This window comes from Camelus dromedarius, chromosome 4 (assembly GCF_036321535.1).
Source record: "Camelus dromedarius isolate mCamDro1 chromosome 4, mCamDro1.pat, whole genome shotgun sequence".
Classification (NCBI taxonomy): Eukaryota; Metazoa; Chordata; class Mammalia; order Artiodactyla; family Camelidae; genus Camelus; species Camelus dromedarius.
Genome location: NC_087439.1, coordinates 90811439 through 90832139, shown reverse-complemented (window position 1 = coordinate 90832139; position 20701 = coordinate 90811439). Strand labels below are relative to the sequence as shown.

General features: G+C 37.5%; 1 protein-coding gene across 1 annotated transcript in view; it reads right to left on the bottom strand.

Annotated features, from left to right (window-relative positions):
- Positions 1-4420: 4420 nt before the first annotated feature.
- PSMD1 (proteasome 26S subunit, non-ATPase 1) overlaps positions 4421-20701 on the bottom strand; it is an 80717-nt gene continuing 64436 nt past the window's right edge. The window contains exons 20-25 of the mRNA XM_031452373.2: positions 16981-17150; positions 15142-15234; positions 13714-13800; positions 13001-13147; positions 6171-6326; positions 4421-4632 (exon numbers count right to left, since the gene is read on the bottom strand). Of these exons, the coding sequence (XP_031308233.1) occupies positions 6180-6326; positions 13001-13147; positions 13714-13800; positions 15142-15234; positions 16981-17150 (644 nt within the window). The 3' untranslated portion in view covers positions 4421-4632; positions 6171-6179. The remainder of the gene's footprint in view (positions 4633-6170; positions 6327-13000; positions 13148-13713; positions 13801-15141; positions 15235-16980; positions 17151-20701) is intronic.

The window sequence follows — 20701 nt, the reverse complement described above, 5'->3', positions numbered from 1 at the left end:
GTTAAATGGGGATAGGAATTCTATTGTGAGGATTAAAAATGGTAATGTGAAGAAAGGGCCCAGCGTAGGGCCTAGCACACAGGAGGTAAATACAGGTTTGCCACTGTCATCTGTCCAGCCATCTGTTTGACCAGCCGTCTGTCTGTCTACCTGTCCACCTGTCCATCAGTGAGCCAGGAACTGCTGTAGGCACTAGGAATGCAGCAGTCCTCAAAAACAAACTCCTTGTCCTCATGAAGTTTACATGCTAAGTGGGGGAAATAGACAATAAACAAACATGATATGCAAGGTGGTTGTAAGTGCCACAGAGAAAAATAAATCAGAATCAAGTGTCTCACCAGACTCTCCAAGTATTTAATCTGAAGCCAACAGGTGTGATTTCTCAAACACTGAGACAGGGACTTTGGGGGGATACTTTGTGGCTTGCCCTCCATGAGCTTATTATAAACTGGCTGGGAAACAAAATTCCTATACACACAGGAAACCACTGGAGAACAACGAATTGCCTGCCAACCATGTGTCATACATGCCTGGGAGCTGCTCAGAGGAGAGACTGATTACTGGGGCTGGCAGGGAGGTGTAAGTGAATACCCCCACCAGGCTTCTGATCCAGGAACAAGGGAAGGAATATGCTTATTCCTGATTTTGGAGAGGTTAGTTCATACCCAGCATAAGCAGAAAGCCTCGGATACTTGTAAACCTCTTAAAGCTTTAGAACGTGAATCAGGGCTTCTGAGAGATCACGGCTCGAGTCAGAGGCTCTTCACACCAGGTCGTGGGAATACAGTTTGATGGGAAACTCTTCATCTCTGTCCAGCTATTTGCCAAGTCCCAGCTCTGTGTGATGCCCAAGATCTTTGAAGGTAATTATCTCCCGAATGCAATTTTAGTTTAAATAAATAACTTAGTGATTTGGAAATCACTGAGCGCATGCACCAAAGGAACTGCCCAGATCCCAGGAAACAGATGGGAAGTGCCCAACAGTAGTGGGCTATTTTATAGAGGTTGTGGGTATTTGGAAATGATGCTTTTGTTGGCAATCTCTTTTTGAAAAGGAGTACTGGCTTAGGAGCATGGAGGAAGACACAAACTTGGAGCAGAGGCTGGATGGATGAAGAATAGGCAGAGAAATACGAGGTTAGGCCATACCATTCTGATTCAACTAAAATTCAGTGACTACCTGCTAAAGTGCTAAGCTCTTTAATTGAGACAGGTTATCTCAAGATAATAGCACCTACCTCACAGGGCAGCTGTGAGGAATAAGTCAGTACCCATGAAGCTTAGTGTCCAGCACGTAGTAAGCATGCAATGAGTAGCCGTTACCATTTACTCCCCACGACAACCTTGAGCTAAACGTTATTCCCTCTGTACAAACGAGGAAGACACTAACGGACATGATCAGGATCTGAACCGAAGTCTGAGGCCAGAGTCCACAATCTTCCTGTTACACAATTTGGTTTGGGAGGGTTCTTCCCTACAGCTTTTACTTGTAAAAAGTGAGAGGGTAGAAAAGGAACTTCAACTTGAGAAACAATCAAGCTAAGCACTTTCTAAGGGATTTTCTGAGGAAAGTTTATTATGAGGATAAGGCGGTGGGAAGAAGACTGAGACAGCCATGCACACTTTTTAGCTCAAGCCAGTTTCTTCTCATTATCTCATGCCGGTTACAGATTTCAGAGACATCATCTTGCACACGCACACAAGGAAAAGCCAAGGTTCTTCAAGAGTAAAACCAACTGAAAAACAGCCCTTAGAAGGATCGTTTAGTCACTGCAGGAGATAAATGAGAAGACATTTAGGCCTCTGGGGACAGCAGTCCCAAGACGGATAAAATCACCTCTAATGTGCCCATGGACTCTGTCCCACGTGTTGTTAGTGCTCAGTTGTGGTCCTCACCGTTCTCAACAATACAGGGACTCAAAGTATATATGATTATACATTGTGTGCTAGGATCGTAGTGGTGAGCAAGACAAATGTGGGGGAAGATGGGCAAGTCAGCTAGGCAGTAACTGATACTATGCTGTGACAAGGACAATTTGGGGTGATGCTGAGCCCTCGGGAAGCAGAGAGGACCTAGTCCAGCTCTGGTGGGGGAACTGGGGAGGGTTTCTTAGAGGAAGTCTCTTTTATTTTTAATTTTTTTAAAATTGAGGTACAGTTACAATGTGCCAGTTTCTGGTATACAGCACAATGGAGAGAGTCTCTTTTGGGACCTAAAGATCTCACTAGTAGATTCACCAGACCCTGAAGGAGAGAGTGGGAGAAAAGAGAGGAGGGTCTTTCAAGCAGAGGGAATGGTACGTGTAAAAGCCAGGAGGTGACAGAAAGCCTGGGTCTTTGAAGAAAGTGAAAGCGGTTCTGCGTGTGACATGGGAGAATGAAGAGACTGGAGGCTGGAGAGGTGAGCAGCAGCTAACGTATTGTATAACTTTGTACATGTAGAAGAGAATCTGGACATTATTCAACAAAGAACCAGATTTTAAGCAGGAGACTAATACAATTTGCAATTTAGAAAGACCAATTTGGAAGATGGATTACAGTGAGCCAGGTCTAGAGGCAGACAATTAAGTGCTTGAACTAGGGGTAGTGAACAGTGGAGGAGGGTGGATGAACTGGAGAGATACTTGAGAGGCTGAATGCTGAGTCAAGAGCGAAGCCTCTCTGGGTTTCTGGTGTGGATCACCAAGTGGAAGGGTTGTCATTTTGCTTCAAGTAGAAGCAGCTGGACGTGCTTTGCCTGTGCTATTTTAGGTGCCAGTGAGGCAGCCTAAATGGGGACGCCCAGTGAATGGCTGGATGTACATCTCCCTTGCCTTCAACTCTGCACTGTGCCCACTGACACCATCGGGGAGTGGTTGCTGCCATTCTCCCTTCTGTTTCCTCTACTGAATGTGTCAGTTCCAGCTCCTGTCTTCGCACATGACTTTATTTCACCCTGTTCTGCTTCACTTCAGATTTCTTTGCTCCTTAGTTATCTCAGTGCTATGTGTATCTAGGAAATCTTCCAGGAAAAAAAAAGTCAGGAAAACAGATAGTATCATCATAATCTGATCTCAGTGGCCATTTTACTTTAATAGCTTGCATTCTGAAAAGCTATAACCATAAGGTTTAAGACTAAGATACATTTATTATTTTTTTTGTGTGTGTGTGTGGGATAATTAGGTTTATTTTTCTATTTAATGGAGGTACTGGGGATTGGACCCAAGACCTCGTGCATGCTGAGCATGTACTCTACCACTTGAGTTACACCCTCCCCCAAGACTAAGGTACAAATTCTGAGTTGCACTGCTTACCAGGAACTAGTGCTGACTGCTCCCTGAAGTTCAATCTATTATTTTAGAAGGAATTTATTAACTTTGGCCAGAGACCAGTGAATGTACTTTTCCCAGACTACTCAATTTTGGACAGTGACATCATTGAAAGACTTCTGTTTTTTAAACATTTCATATATTAAGGGAAATGTTAAGAGATAACTCTGTCTGAAATGCAAGCAATGTTAAGAGCTTTGAACAGGAAGGACGTAGCTAATGAGAGGCTAGGAAATGAGATAATCTCTTTTATAGAATCATCTGATATTGAGGAAACAAGGAATTTACAAAGGAGGGGATACAATGAAATTAACCAATGAGTGGAGCCATCCTTTGGGATCAGTAACCTTTAGACCCAGGCCTAACAAAACAACACAGCTGTGGTAGACGAGTGGATGGAACTAATCTATCTATCCCGGAGTTTGTTTCCTCTAAGTATTTTCTCCCCCCCGACTCAGAAGGCTATACCTTAAATTAAAAGTGAAACAATCAAGGTTGGAGTAAAGAACCACTCATGTATAAATGTTGAAAATTACCTACTTCTATTTTAATAGTTAAAGGCCAAGACACAAAAACCCCTAAAAAACCAAATGTCTGTGTTTCTTATTACATTTAAATTATACCTCAATTTTAAAAACATGAAAAAAGTCAGAAAATGAGAAAAAAAAGGTACTTAATTAGATCATGTGGATAAATAAAATGAAATAATTTATATACACTGTCCTTAACAGGGTCAAAAGCAGGAAACAATAAACAAAGCTTATTTTTAAAAAATGCTTCTGAGCTGCCTAAACAGACTACACTTCCCTTGGATCATGAAAGGGACTTCTTCAGTAGTGCTGGCATCCCACACCCTCAGTCCTGTTTAAACAAAACTACAGAGAATTCTTGGAGTAATAAACAAGGGTTGATTATTTTCCTTTCTTATTTTTTCCATTATTTTTCAAATAACCTATAAAATATTTAACTCTTTCACCAATATTAAAGTCATGCACACTCAGCAAGCAAGGAGTTTTAGCTCTTTGGATTTAGGCATTTCATGCTGAGAGGAAAGGGTATTAGATCCATTTACTGAAAACCCAGGCTAAAAAACAAACAAGTCCTTGTCCATCTGGAGATTTTAATATATTTATTTGAAAACCAACTTGTGTGAAAGAGCACACGAAATAGTCATATATCTTCTCGTCAGCCAAAGACTTGGAGACAAGGCCAGCACAGAGGCAATGGATGATACATGCAGTGAATAGCAGGCGTCAGCATGAACTTCCTTACGGGTATTTTCAGTGTGACCCCGGGCAATCTTCTTCAGACGAGCAACAGAATCCTGGCAAAGAAATGAGAGCGAGAAGTAGAGCTATTCTTTATTTTAAAAACTTTTTTTTTTTTTTTTGAAAAGAATAACTACTAGCTGATGAAGCATAAAACTAGCCCCAACCCTGATCACGTAGTCCTAATATGCCAGTTTGTGCTTAGACAGACTAGTTTTCAAATTCTTATTGGACTGAGTATTTTACCCTTTTGAAAACTAACAAGAATCCAATTTCCAACTGAAAACTTCTAAGCCATCCTATAGTTAACTGCCCTGAAAGACCTCATCAGGGAGGTTTCAGGAAGGCATTGTGAAAGGCTGAACGGGCTTAGTGTGAGTTCAGTTCTGCACAGAGACTGAGAGCTCATGGTATTAATACCGTCGTGGGCTGGTTAGGTAAAGCTTAGGGAACCATCAAGAGCTGAAAGATAATTTTCAAAAACAAGCAGGGAATATATAAATCTCAATTGTCTCTTAGAGGTTTGAATATATTTTTCTACTAATGGCAGGGTTTCTGCCTTAATATTTATCTGAGATTTTTATAAAAGCTTTCATTAATTGCTAGTCAGTTTGTGATAGTCATGGTGCTGATTTGCAATCTGACATTTAAATGTATCTTTTTGTCGTCATGTAATAATTGATACTGTTCTTATTTTCTTTAAAGAATAGCATAAATTCATATTTATTTGACAACATATTTGTACTAGTGTGGAATTAGAGAACCTTCTTTGTGCAATTTATATGCATCTTCAAATATGAGGTGACCATTCAAAAAATGGGGGACATAGAATGACAATTTCATAAAATTAGATTATTCCAATCTTCTGTATCTAAAAACCCCTTCAACATTATAATAATAATGATGATAATCTTTTTTCAACTACACAAAGCTTTGTGTTATAGTCTGACCCCAAAGTACCTATAATAAGCACCATTTTTTATACATATTAGATGTTCAACAGCTTCATTAAATAAATGAATGTTAAGCCTTTTGGTGCCAAAAACTGCCAACGGAAAGGAAGATAGAGAAAAGGATCAATGAAGGATTTAGACTTGTGCTACTCAAAGTGTGATCTACCAACCAGTGCCAGTCCATAAACTATAACTGACCTGCAACAAGGAGCTTGCATCGAAATGTAAATCGACTCCACCACTGAGCAGACTGTCAGTTCAGCAGACTTTTTTAGGGACTTTTTTAGCGTCAGGGGGTAGCAAGGCCTTTTTTTTTTTTTTTTAAAATGAAAAAGCATCGAGTAGAGTTACATTCTGAACTAAGATCCCTACTTTCTCATGGACCTATGAAAACAAGTTGCAGTCCAGCCACTTTGAACAGCACTGGTGGAACACTAGAGGGTAGAGAGTCAAAGAAGAAATAAAAAAGGAACTGGTGGTTATGTATGTAAGAAGAGGTCAAAAAATGGAAGTTTTAATACTGTTTAGGTAAACAGGGATTAAGCAAAACAGGAAAAAAGGGAGAAAATGTTCCTGCATAAAACATCTGTGAAGTATAACAGAGAGGTTTCCCTTGATATACAATTTTGTTCCACACACACCTCTGGTCCTTAATCATCAATATACTCAAATGGTTCTGGGGGTTCTGGTTCTTGTTCCTCCTCCTCGATTTTCGGGCCATGGGCTGCCACAGGTTCTACCAGCTCTTCAATGTCTTCACTGGTATCCTTCAGAATGATGATGCCGCCAATGGACAGCTATAAAGAGAGGGAATGAAGAAGTACAAGCTCCACTCATATTTCCAGGTTGCTCCAGAATCTAGAGGGCAAATTTGTTAAATGGGACCTTAAAGCTACTGGAATGATTTGGACGTAAAGAACTAGGATGGAACTACGCTTTCTAAGATGAGAGTCAGACAACCTGGGCATTTGGCCTTTGTGATGCTATACCAGTGACTTAACCAAGCTGTTCAACTGTAAGAAGGGGCCAGTGAAGACTGAATGAGGATAGCAGTGTCAAGGTGCGTAACAAAGGATAAAGATGACTGTCATCAGTAGGAATATTTGCAAACTCGGCCCAGTGTCTCTAGATGACAGAACATGTGGTATTGCTATGTCTGGACGGTGCATGTCAATTTAAGAATATTTCTGAGTACTAGCCTCTGCTGGACTGCAGGGAGAACATTTACTATCCAAATACAGTATTCTAACACCTTGCGCTACTCAACGCGTGGTCCTGGACCAGCGGCATCATTGTTCCCCGGGAGCTTGTGAGAAACGTAGAAACGTGGCCCTACTCTAGATCTTTCAGTCTGTATTTCATCAAGATACCAAGGTGATTTGTATGCATGTTGAAGTTTAGAGATGCACGTCAGCCTAACAGATACTTTATCATTTGTGAGACAAACATCATTTTGGACACAAAAGACAATCTACAAATGAAAAGCCAATTTTTCTCCAGCAGTTTTAGAATGACAGAGACTACAATATAAATAACACACATCTGAGGGTTTTTCACTTTAATCTACAAATCCTTGTGATACAAGACAGTGAAGAACTAGTTGGGAAACAAAAGGGAAGTAGAATGTAGAAGCAATTCTATTAAGCCCTTTCCCAAACATATTAGTGTGAGGTAAATCCAAACACCAAACTGTTCGCCCATCTCTGGTGTGCTAATCTTATTCTATTTGCTTGCCTGTGTCAAAGGAAATGGAAAGCTGCTCTCTGTAATTAGATCAGTCAACAGTGGCAGGCACATCTGGAAAAAAACATATTTCTACCAAAGCACATTACTGGGAAGGAAAAGGAGCACAAGCACATTAGTTAAATGATTCACATGTGTCTAAGCATCTCTGTAGTTCAACCTAATCTAATTTTCACTCATAAGAATTTTGCCCTGCCACGCTATAAAACTGGTGTGCCTTCTGAATTTTTAAACTCTTTTCCTTCTCTCAACACACACATATCCATACATCTATAACCTTTTCCCTTGAAAAATTTGCTTTTCTTAAAGAGGAGTCATTTTTATAAATGGACCCTGCTTTTACTACCAATATTTACCCAAGAACAGAGTAACATGGACACTATCCTAATACTCCATAGCCTAAAAAGTTACTTGAACCTTCTAAAGGGGCAAATGGAGATGAATCTTTCAGAAAACAGAAGAAAATATCCATATTCTCAAGGGACTCCCTATATTTTGGAAACATATGGCCCCAGGTTATAACTGTACTGTTTCATGCCTAACTGGAATGTTCCAACCCAAATCCTGCAATATGATCAACATATGGGAAGAGCTTTTTATAGTTAAATGGTTTAGATTTATTAATGCCTTATACGTTAGAGAGAAAATTCACTCTTTAAGCAGAGAATAAGATACCTGACATTCCTGTTTTCTGAGAAGGCTAGTGACAACTGAAGACAGAGGCAATGGAACACTTTCTGTTCCCAAATGCTCCATACTCTCTATAAGACATCTTTTAAAATGGACAGAAAACAGAGTAGGAAAGCAACCCATTTTCAAAACTAAAGCTGCCTCTTTCGAATACAGTGTCTGAGGAAGGGTCTGATGACCCTGCCATTGAGGGGACTGGAGGAAAGCGTCAGGGGGCACTCCTTTCATCACTGCACATATGCACAGAGGCAGTCTTTTCTTTCTTTTTTAAAACTGAGATACAATTCACACAAGTCAACTCTTTTAAAGAGTACAATTCAGTGATTTTTTTTTTTTAGTATATTCACAAAGTCGTGCGACCACCTCCACTTATCTTATTCAAGAACACATTAATCAATCTAAAAGAAACCCTGTGCCCAGTAGCAGTCATTCTCTGTTTTCCCCTAGTCCCAGGCCCTGCAGAGGCTAAAGCAACTTCATTCTCTGTGGATTTGTCTCCCTGGACATCTTAAATAAAGAGAATCACACAACATGTGGCTTTTTGTGTCTGGCTTTTTTCACTTAGCGTAATGTTTTTAAGGTTCAAATATGTTGCAGTATGTCCTTTCTTTTTTGGCTGAATAGTATTTCATTGCACGTATCACAGTTTATCCATTCACCACTTGACAGACATCTGAGTTGTTTCTACTTTTTGGCTGTTATGTATAAAGCTGATGTAAACATTAGTGTACGAGTGTTTGTGTGGACATGGTTTTCATTCTCTTGGGCGTATACTTGGGGAGTGGAACTGCTGGGTCATATGGAAAGTCACATTTAACTTTTTGAGGAACTGCCAAACTGGTTTCCATAGAGGCTGCAACAGTTTACATTCCCACCACTACTACATGACAGTTCCAATTTCCCCACATCCTTTCTATCTTTGATCTACAAATCTATTGTCTGTCTTTTTGACTACGGCTACAGCCATCCTAGTGGGTGTGTGGTATCTCCTTGTGGTTTTGATTTATATTTCCCTAATGATGAATGATGCTGAGCATCTTTTCATGTGCTTTTGGCCATTTGTAAATCTTCTTTGGAGAAATGCCTATTCAAATCCTTTGCCCATTTAAAAAATAGGTTATTTGTCTTTTTACTATTGGGTTTTAAGTTAAAAAAATTTGGATACAAGTCTCTTATCAGATCTATGATTTGAAAATATTTTTTATTCTGTGGGTTTTCTTTCCATTTTTTTTTGACACCATCTTTTGCTACACAAAAGTTTTTAATTTGAGAGTCCACTTTATCTTTTTTGGGGGTTGCTTATGCTTTAGATGTCACACATAAGAAAGCACTGCCTAATTCAAGATCATGAAGATTTACATATATGTTTTCTTCTAAGGGTTTTACAGTGTTCACTCTTACATCTAAGTCTTTGATCCATTTTCAGTTACTTTTTACATATTGATATAAGGTAGGATCCAACTTTAACTCTTTTGCACATGGATATCCAGCTGTCTTTCTTGAAAAGACTATTCTTTCTCCATTGAATGGTCTTAGCATCCTTGTCAAAAATCAACTGACCATAAACATATGGGTTTATTTTTGGACTCTCAGTTTAAATCTATTTACCTGGATGTCTATCCTTATGCCAATACTATAGTCTTCATTACTGTAGCTTTGAAGTAAGTTTTGGAATTGGGGAATGTGATTCTTCCAACTTTGTTCTTCTTTTTGAGATTGTTTTGGCTATTCCGGCTGGGTCTCTTGCATTTCCATATGAATTTTAGGATCAGCTTGTTAATTTCTGGGGGAAAAAGTCAGCTGGGATTTTGATAAGGACTCTATTCAATTGATACATCAAAATGGGAAGTACTGCCATCTTAAATATTAAATCTTCCAATTCATGAATTATTGCTCTGTATACCTTTTTTCTTGTAATGTTGTTGCCTGGTTTTACTATTACAGTCATACTGGCCTCACAGAATGAGTTCGGTAGTGTTCCCCCTCTCCTATTTTTTAGAAGAGTTTGTAAAGGATCAGTGCTAATTTTTTTAACATTTGATAGAATTAACCAGTGAAGCCATCTAGCCCTGGGCTTTTCTTTGTTGTTTTCTGATTATTAATTCAATTTCTCTACTTATTTATCTATTCAGATTTTCTATTTCTTCTTAAGTCAGTTATAGTAGTTTGTGTCTTTCTAGGAATTTGCCTCTTTCATCTAGATTATTCATAGTATTCTCTCATGATCCTTTTATTTCTGTTAAGATTGGCAGTAATATCCCCTCTTTGTTTCCTGATTTTAGTAATCTGAGTCTTCCGCCTTTAGTCTTTTTTTTTTGATTAAACAAACAGGAATTTATTTGCCATATATAATAAGAATAATTATAACAATAACCAACATTTATTATACACGTATTATGTGCTAGACATGGTTCTGTATGGTTCATGTATGTGCCAAACATGCCTATATGTTTTTGCCGCCCCAAAATTCATATTTTGAAATCCTACCCACCCCCAAAGTGATGGTGGGAGGAAGTGAACCTTCAGGATGCAATTAGGTCATGAGGGAAAAGCTGTCAGGAATGCAATTAGTGTCCTTGTAAGAAGAGACATGCAGAGAGCTTGCTTCTTCTCTCTCTGCTATGTGAGGATACAATGTGAAGAGGGCTGTCTACAAGCTAGGACGGGGGCCTTTACCAAGAACTCGCTCATGTTGGCACCCTGATCTTGCACTTTCAGTCTCAGAACTGTGAGAAATAAATGTTTGTTGTTTAAGTCACCCAGGCTTAATTGGTAGGTGACAATCTGTTACAGCAGCCAGAAGAAAGTCAGACACATTTCAGTGCAAATTACATTTTTACACAGTGTGTACTTATCAATACTAATTTATGATTGCTTTATCCATTGTCCTTAAATCACTTAAAAGAGAAAGAGTTACAAACAAAAATACATTCAAACTATCTTTTATATTTATCTATAGAGTAATGTTTACCAGTGCTCTTTATTTTTTCATGACTTCAACTTTGTCTAGTGTCCTTTCATTTCAGCCTGAGGGGGTCAATATTAGTATTTCTTACATGGCAGGTTGGCTGGCAACAAAGTCTCTTAGTTCTTATCTGTGAATGTCACAATTTTTGCCTTCATTTCTGAAGGACAGTTTTGCTAGATTTAGCATTCTTGGTTGAGTCTTTTCTTTCAGCACTCTGAACCACAGAACTCTGGCTTCCGTGGTTTCTAATGACAAATCAGCTGTTGATCTTTTAGTGGTGAGCACACTGCTGTACAATAATAATGTTGTATACACAAAACTTAATATTGGTAGTAAAACAATGCTAGCTCAAGTAAAAAAAAGAAAAAAGAAAAAAGATCCCTTCTTTGTCTCTGAGCAGGCTGATTATGATGTGTGTAGGTGTGGATCTCTCTCTTACTGAGCATCCTGGATATGTAGATGAGTGCTATTCATACAATCTGGGACGTTTTCTGTCATTTCCTCAAGTAGTCTTATTTCTATGATGTAAGCCTTTGGTTTACAGGGTCACACAAGAAAAGAAAAGCTCCCCCAAATCTATGTGGACTTCTATCCTTTGCTCCCTCCTTTTGGGACTCCCATTACCCCATTTCTGTGTATGCTGGTGTGCCTGATAGTTTTTAACAGGTCTCTGAGGCTCTGTTCACTTCTTTTTCACCTTTTGTTTTTGGGCTGTCCCTCAGATGACCTATCTTGAACTTTGCTCAAGTCTGCTTGGATCAGCTGTTGAGCTCCTCTAGCAAAATTTTCATTTCAGTTACTGTAGTTATTTTGCAACACCAGAATGTCTATTTGATTACTGTTCATAATTTCTCTTTACTGACATTCACGATTTGTTGAGACATCATTCTTATCCTTTCCTTTAGTTCTTTAGATTTAGTTCCTTTACTTCTTTGAACTTATTTTAGTTGATTTAGTCTGCCTATTAAGTACAGTGTCAGATGTCTGCGGACTTGTCACCACCACCAAGTAATACTTATTGAGGATTTACCACGTTCCAGATATTGTTTCAGGTGTTTATATATAACAATTTATTTAATCTTTACAATATTACTAGATGGTAGGTAGTATCACCATCCCAATTATTACAGATGAGGAAACAGAAACAGAAAGCAATTAAATGACCTGTCTCTGTCACACAGCTAAGAAATGGCAGAGCTGGAGTATAAACTCAGTTCTGCCCAATTCAAGCTCTTCACTACTAAATATAGCTATCTTCCATCCTCTGCCCTGCTCCCCTCTAGCTGATAATCTAGTCAGGTAAGACCCTGACTCATAATTGTGGGTAAGAGATGTCACCACCATCAGGGATCACCTTCAAGTTCCTAAGAATGGGTTTACTGTTCTATAAGGATCTAGAAATCTTGTGTATGACATTTTTTAAAGATAGGTCCAGGATTTGGATGTATTAAATAAATGTGTCTACTAATGGCGCTCTAGTTTTCTAGATATAAGAACCTAGAAAATAAAGACATTATCATGCTCAAATTTCTGATCAGCATTTGTTTCTAACATGAAACATTGTGCTTCAGAATAAATTAAATGGCATAAAGATCCTTTTCTAACTGTAAAATAGAACACTCTAACTGCTTATGTAGTAACTGCATTACTTTGTTCAGTCTTTACCACATTCCTACAAGTTAGGGATGGTAATTCTTATTTCACAGTAGTGGAAGCTGAGGTAGAGAGGATCAGCACTTGGCTTAAGGTCACAGTGGCTGAAAGTGGTAGAATCAGGATTCACACTCAGGCTGTCTGGCTCCAGAGTCTCCGGTACTAATTACTATGCTGTATTAGGAACTTCTAATGATGGAAGCCTCTGGTGGATGCAGAATGTTTGCAGTGTTATTCAAAGAAAAGCTCCCCCAAATCTATATAGAATGGAAGAGAATGCTCTCTCTTGCTAAGAGATTTATTAGTACTACAGAGCTTTCTCTAATACTTTGGAGATCTACCCTTCTCTATAAACATTCCATTGTCCTATAGATTAACATGCTTTTGGTACATAGCTAAGGGCCGTTAGGAACTTACTGGTTTGAAAGGCTGGTATCTACAGGTCTCTGGCATGCTTAGGACTTTAAGTTGGGCAGGCATAACTCGGGCTGGATTATCCAATAACTGGAAGTTTGGCTCAGGTTCTTTTTTCTTCTCTTTTTCTTCCTTTTTCTCTGCCTCATCCTAGAGGGGAAAAAAAAAAAGATTCACTTCTGTTCCACATCTCTGAATAATGTCTGATAAATTTACTGAGCAACTAGCGGTGCAAAAGGTACTTAGGATTAGATATAGTGGAAGTGAAGCTAAAGTGATACAAAACTCAGACAAGACAGATGGTAACTCTGCTTGGGGGTGAGAACAGTATTTAACTTAGTTGTAAAGGATGAGGTTTTTCTATCAGCAGAGATATTTAAATAGATGATATTCCCTTTTTCCCAAAGGGCCTTTCTTTCACACACCATCATCTTCCTGTCTGCTAAAAATCCTACTCTGCCTTTCAAAACCCATTTTAGTTATCACTTTATCCAAGAACTCATTCGTGATTTGTACCCTTCTATTCTTCCCATGAATGGATATAATTTCTAAAGTCTCTTCCAATTATAATTGTAATTATATGAGTCTGTATGCTTGGATAGGATAATTATTTAAAGGAGGCCAAGAGTAAAGTATAACAATGTTTAACTAAGGAAGAATCTGGACCATGACAGAAATAGCTACATTAATCCATATGACCACCTAGTTATACCTACCACTTCCATTTTCTCCTCCTCCTTTTTTTCCTTTTCTTTTTCCTTCTTTTTAGCCTTGGCAGTAATAGATAGCACAGCAGTGGAAACCTAGAAGAATTAACAGGGTAAATCATTGTAATCCCTTACTCACATACAAATGTACAACCTCAAAGAGAATTTAGTTCTATAATACTACCTGGTTTCTTGGTAGTTAAGTGTCATAAAGAACAAAATAATCTGGGAATATAAGGGTAATTTATTGCTACAGCCATCAGGTGAATCTTTAGTTCCCAGAGGCCTGTGTCCAATATAACTCTAATTTCTTTCTGTAGCCTACCTTGGATGTGAATTTGCTATGATGAATTTCTGAGACAGAGAGCTGGGTGCTGCACCCATTTATACTTTATAGGGAAAGCAATGGAAAACAAACATTTTCTCCATGGACTAGATGCCCTACAATGGTAATATACAGTGGGTGAGTGGTTAGACTGGAATTATCCTCCTTGATGACTTTCAAAGGTGAAAAAGCAAGCCTGGGCAGAACTGGTGTAAAGCTGACTTTGTTTTAGACTCAAAAGGCAGGAGGCCCTGAAACACAGCTGATGAGCAAGAAACTGCTGTCAAAGGATATCATTACCTACCACCCACAAAATTTACAGCAAATAATCAACAACTGGCTAATATGGAACATCATCTTAAGAGAAAAAAAATCATTTCCCTAAACCTAAGGTATCATAAAGGATAATTTTACTGAAAAAACTGCAGGCACAAGCATAGTTCTCAATTTCACCAAGTTTAACTAAACACGTATCATGAGTGTCTTCACATCCGTTGGTAGGAGTATAAATTGGTTATATCCATTTTGAAAGGAAATTTAGTTAATACTTGTGAAAATGTGCATTACTTTTGATCAATCAATTCCACACACCTAGGATCCTATGATATACTTGTACTAGTGCACAAATATGCATATATAAAAATTCTTATTCCAGTCTCATTTGTAACAGTGACAATCTGAAATAACTCTGAATGTCCATCAGATAAGGAACTGGTAAGACAATGATATATACATGTAAGAACTGCCCTGCAGCTTTGGGAAAAATGAGATCAATACACATCAAAAGTTTTTAAAAAAAATCATTAGGGTGAAAACAAATTAGATGCAGAGCAGTATGGAGAGAATAATTCTGTTTGTGGTATAAAAGGTATTGATATGTGCAGAGGAAATATTTGGAGGGATTCACAAATTGTGATTCCTGCAACACGGACTTTGATGACCAGAAAAGAAAAGGGTTTTCATTTTATATTCTTGTGAAATGTTAGATTTTACAATAAGAAGTATTACTTTTAAAATATCTAATTTAAAACATAAAAATATTTAAAACAAACCGAAGTAAAACACGAAGCAGCTCCTGTAAGTACAAATGCTCAAAGGAATAAAGAACCTACCTTTTCCTTTTCTTTTTCTTTTGGTACTTCCAGAGGGGCAGGATATGCAAATGTGGATGGTTTACAGTTTGATTTATACTGAACTTTCGGCATCTGAAGAAATAAAAGAATTGCCCCCTCTCTATTACAATAATCAAAATCAAGATTTAAGTATTCTATGCGCCTAACAAGCATACAAATGCAAAAGGATGTCAGAGGTCTCAATCCAGGCTAAATTACACAGCTCTCCAATTACGTCATCACTCCTCTCCAACAGCATCTGTTTTCTTTCATTGCATTAGTTTTGAGGTGCTTTACAGTACTATGATTCCCTATACTTTGCTGAAACTCTGTGCCTTTAAACAGGCATCCCTTTCATCTTTGTTGACTATGCACTCTGCTTCAGTGGGTTAAGTTTCACTCGTGGTGTGAGCCTGAGATCAACTGTTAACCTCTTTTGTGAAGTGTCACCTGACATCTAACCTGCGTACCTAACTTCCATGTGCCTTCCTTGTACCACCTTAACAACCTATACAAGTCTGTATACAGTTTCTACACCATACAATCACACCTTACAAGAATCTAGCATGAGCCTAATGGAAAAGTCAGCTTTGCATTACTTATTGACCACATTTAAAGTTCTCTAGTCTGAATTTTTCTCCATTTATACCCAATTTGCATTGATAGAGAATGGTAATAAGCATCACATTTATTACGAAGAGCAGTCTTATCTTTCCCATCCCACTTTCACTGCAAAATGGAAACAGAGATCATAAAATTGTGTGGCAGAGGGAGAAGTCCCTAAAGATTATACAGGATGTTTAACCACAATGTTAAAGGTTAAGGATTGGGAAACCCAAACCTCTTGTTTTGAGAGATAAAACTGCTCAGTATTTATAAATATAGTAGTTTAACACTGAAACATTTAAAGGATGATTAATTGGCTGTATAGCTATACTGAAAAAAAATCAATTCAATGAAACACTCAATCTTTACCAGCCAATTTTTTTAGAAAGATATTCTACTCTGAAAATTTAATAGAACTTTTAAACAATGGTGACGACCATATGTAAGAGTTATTTAAAGGTCAAAGGGCCTCTGAGAGGGTGGCAGAACAAGAAGTGAATCATTAGGCCACAGGACTGAGAAAGACATAAGCAAAAACCCTATTTAAATAAAAAAAGGATAGTAAGATGACAGGGAATGCGTCACCTTAAGTCTTTGACTTAAGTGATCAGTTTCTTTCTGTCAGTTTCCCTGGCTCCTCTCTGTTGATCTTGTTTTCACCACTACCAAAGGGACACCCTCCTATATTGTTCTGTTTAGCAATAATCTTTTCTTCCATCAAACACTCTAGCATCACATAACACTGAAACATGTCTCTGTCTCAAACCTTCCTTCCTTAGTAAGATTTCGTTTAAGTCTTCCTTGCCCAGATTATTGCAGTAGCATTGTAACTAATATCCATTGATACCAGAATGATGTTTCTAAAATGCAAATCTCATCATGTCATTTATCTGCATGAAATCTTTCAGCAGCTCCCACAGACCTTCAGTATTAAATAAAATTCACCAGAGTGACCTATAAAGCCTTTTCATATTTTTATATTTTGCCTCTTTCTCACCATTCCCTCTCAACCAATATACCCAAGATTACACAGTTAGTAAGGAGACTTGATTCTCAAAACTTCCACCAACACACTCCTCTCAGCAAGGTGATGGATGAGTCAGTTTGAAGGAAAGTACTTTACTAATGAGATGCCAACTCATCTTTAAAATCTCATGAAAATCCTTGTGAGTGGGTGATGAATAGGATATGCTGAAGAAGATATACTATAAAACTGAGGTCTCACAAACATACCTTTAAGTCTTTGTTAAGGCCAATGACACAGGTAGGAGTATAAGCCAATGATAAGAAGTGTGAAAGAGGAAACCAGAACCAAAACTGGGTAAAGACAAGGACGCCAACCACAGAAGGCATATGGGTGTGCCCCGTTCTGGACTGCAAGGAGATTGTGACATTATGACCACCTGTAGAAAAGGAGGGAAACCATAAATATGAATCCAGCAGGGCAATAATAAAGATTTCTAAGTACTGCACTAGGGAAGAATTTGGTGATTATTTTAAAAGTATAGTTCATAAAATCTAATATGGAGTCATTGGAATTAGCCAGCCAGTGAACTATCTAGGATCTCCAAAACTGGAAGTGCCAGACTTGGTAAATTTAGAACTTCTTTCTAAATAGGTAGGCATTTAAAAATAAACTAAGCCTGAAGGATATCAGAATGGTATACGCTAAATTATATATTAATCTATACTGTACATTGGCCTTTAATGTGCAAACAAAAAGTAAAATTTTAGTACATACTGTATTTGCAGACAGCAAAGAGACAAGAGGTAGATACTGTTCGCTCAGTTTACTCTTTGTGCTCTAGTCATGTCTGAATGCAGGCAGGTCTAACATTAACTAGCTTTGTGGAAATGGACAAATCACTTAACCTCTTAAGTTTTTTCTTCCCATTGACAAAATGAGAGTTTGAACTTGAGCATTTGAACTAGAGCACTGCCACTAACAAAAGAAAAATTTTAATATCCAATCCTTGATTCAACTGAAAAAAAATTTTGAAGAAGCATAATATGCAAAACAATGAAATCAGAGCTAATTCTGTTAAATCAGAAGAGATTTTGGGCGTAGAACCTGACCTGTTTACCTACCCCTTGCCACGTCTCCTAGACTATCCCTTGAGGGAGTGCAGAGAAACACAGCCGGAAAGCTATTGAACGAGAGCTAAGATCCAAGCATCAATTAGCTGCATCTTTACCCTTGTAAGGCTGAGATTTTAGGAGGCTTTAGGGGTTGCAAACTTGAATGCTTTTAGGAACTGGTGAGGTAAACAAACGAGAGAACTTGGACTGGAAGCAGTGGGTATTGAAGCAAACTGAAAAGTTCTTACCATATTTAAAGAGGACGTGTCACTAGGGATGGAGGCCCAGAGTCACTATGTAATTTTCTTTTTAAAAGTGCACTTGAATCTGGATTTTGCCCAAAATTTTGCTAGGGAGACGAAAACTGTGTTTAAGGCAGATATGGCCCATGGGCTGCTGTGTTGCAGCCTCTGTTCTACAGTAGCAGTGTTAGTGCTGGATTCCAGAACTCTGAGACACAAATCCTTTAGTTTATATACCACAGCCTACAAAAATAGGGCTTCTCTGTACCCAGTCACCACCCTAATTTGAATTTCAATTCTGGATCTCCATTGCTTACATTTTACTTCTCTTCATCTCAGTATCTCACAGATGCCTTCAAATTTTCTTGGAGTCAGGAAGTATGTACTAACTTTACTAAACCAAAAGGCATTTTAATTTTTTATAAGAATCAGGGTTCTACTGTTCAACCAAATAATCTAGATTTTCTTAATACTCCACTACAGATACTTTAAGATTTTACCTAGAAAAAAAATCAGATACACTTTAACTTTGTTTTTCCAACGGGAATGAGTTATATATATTTACTGTCTGCTTATATCCTTCCCTATTCTAACCCCCACAGTCACAGAATGCCTACTATATATTGAGAATTTTGAATAAAATACTGGAAAAGATTCCAAAGAACCTCCAATCTAGTGAAGACAGATAATTAGATAATTAAAATAAAGCATAAAAATATTATAATAGATATAAATCCAAGTACTAGTGGGAACACAGAGCTAACTAAGCATGGCCCACCTAACCTAGGAGTAGGCTGAACAGGGCAGAAGAAGGGGGTGGGGAAGGCTTCCTAGAGAATGTGATATTTGATTTAAGTTCTGAAGCTGAATTTCCTTTTATTTCAATATAACCTATCTTCTTCAGACTTAGAAACTAAAGTAGTTCTAACAGTCTGAGATTTAATATAAAATAAGGGCAAGTTTATTCTATTGATAGTGTTTACACAGTTTTACAAACTTCAACCATAAACCTGCTTAATCTTAAGCTTTTCTCCTTGAGGAAACCAAATCATGAGTAAGTTCTCATAAACTTCAACTTCACTCATTCCATTGAAGTTGCCCTCTCCAGATTTTCTCTACTACTTCTAACTTCTGAGAGACAAATTACAGGGCTAAAAATTTTTCTAAGCAGTTGCAGCACAGTTTTCTAGGAAGATAGCAAATTAGCAAATTGAAAAGGAGTAAGAGAATAACTTTATGCTCCTAAGAGTGAACTCGGCAGTACAGAACTTTTATGTACTAAATAACACTAAAATACCTAAGGCAAAAATGATTATAAATAAAAAAAATAAATGAAAGAAGCATCAAAACTTGATTGGTTCATGACAGATCAAACAGATACAAAAAAAGAGGTGGAAGGAGAGAGGGGCTCAAAGGGGAAGGAGAAGACAGAGGATTTCAAATAAAGATGGCAAAATAAAGCTAAAACAGAGAATTATCCTCCCTTAATTCTTAACAAATGACTCTAATTTAGTAAAAGCCAGCAAAAATTACAGTAGTACTGAATGAATGAGTAAAGGGTTGTACTTTAAAACCAAAACTTCAAAAAGTAGCACCTAAAAGAAAAAACAAAAGATTATGGAGTGGTAAAATGTTTCTTCTAAATCCTATTTAAAAACCAATTACCAAAAGTAGCCAACCTGAAAAGGTTACATACTATATGGTTCCAACTACACAACTTTGAAAAAGAAAAAAACTAAAGCTATAAAGACAGCAAAAAAACAAACAAACAAAAAAAAAAAACAAAAAAAAAACCAGTGATTGCTGGGGACTGTGGGGAGGGAGGAATGAAAAGGTAAAGCACAGAGGATTCTTACGGCAGTGAAACTATTCTGCATGATAATGTAAAGGTGGATACATGTCATTATGCACGTGTCAAAACTCATGGAGAATGAATCCAAATGTAAATGAAAGACTGACAAAATCCAGCCATTTAAGTGTCAAGTCATAGCACTGATACCTGGAAAAAGCAGCAGCAACAAAAGTAAACAGTGGTGAGCAGTGACTCTATTTAAATATGGAACTAAGACTAAACAGTGGGAATTATTATTTCACAAGAGACTGTAAATGTTATAAACCATGACAATGTAAACATAATATAAAAATATTGGAAGGTGGCAAAGAATGAGAAGGGAGAAACTATGGCATGTCAATGTCTATATTGTTTATACCTGGGAGAATCAATACCGAGAACTGAAATGGTTCACTTCATCTAAAATATCTATAGCATATTCCCCTTATTTATTTACAGCTGCAAGGAACTATCTTTAATTAAAAGAGAGAGAAATTTAAAAACACTAAAAATTTAAGCAGAAAACGTTCAACTTCTTGGAAAATTAAAACAAAACAAATCCCACTAGAAAAATAGATTAAAAGAGAAGAGTATTTGCCTCAAAAATTTAGAAAACAGTACCAACATCCTAAAAAAGAAAAAAAAAAAGCAAATAAAAGATTTGAGCAAAAATAAAGAATTTAGGGGGAAAAAAGATTAGCAACAGCATATAAATAAATAAAAACAGAAATCTCTAGCAAATCTAATCAAGAAAGATAAAATAAACATATTCAAAAGGAGACAGATTTTTTTAAAAAGCCAT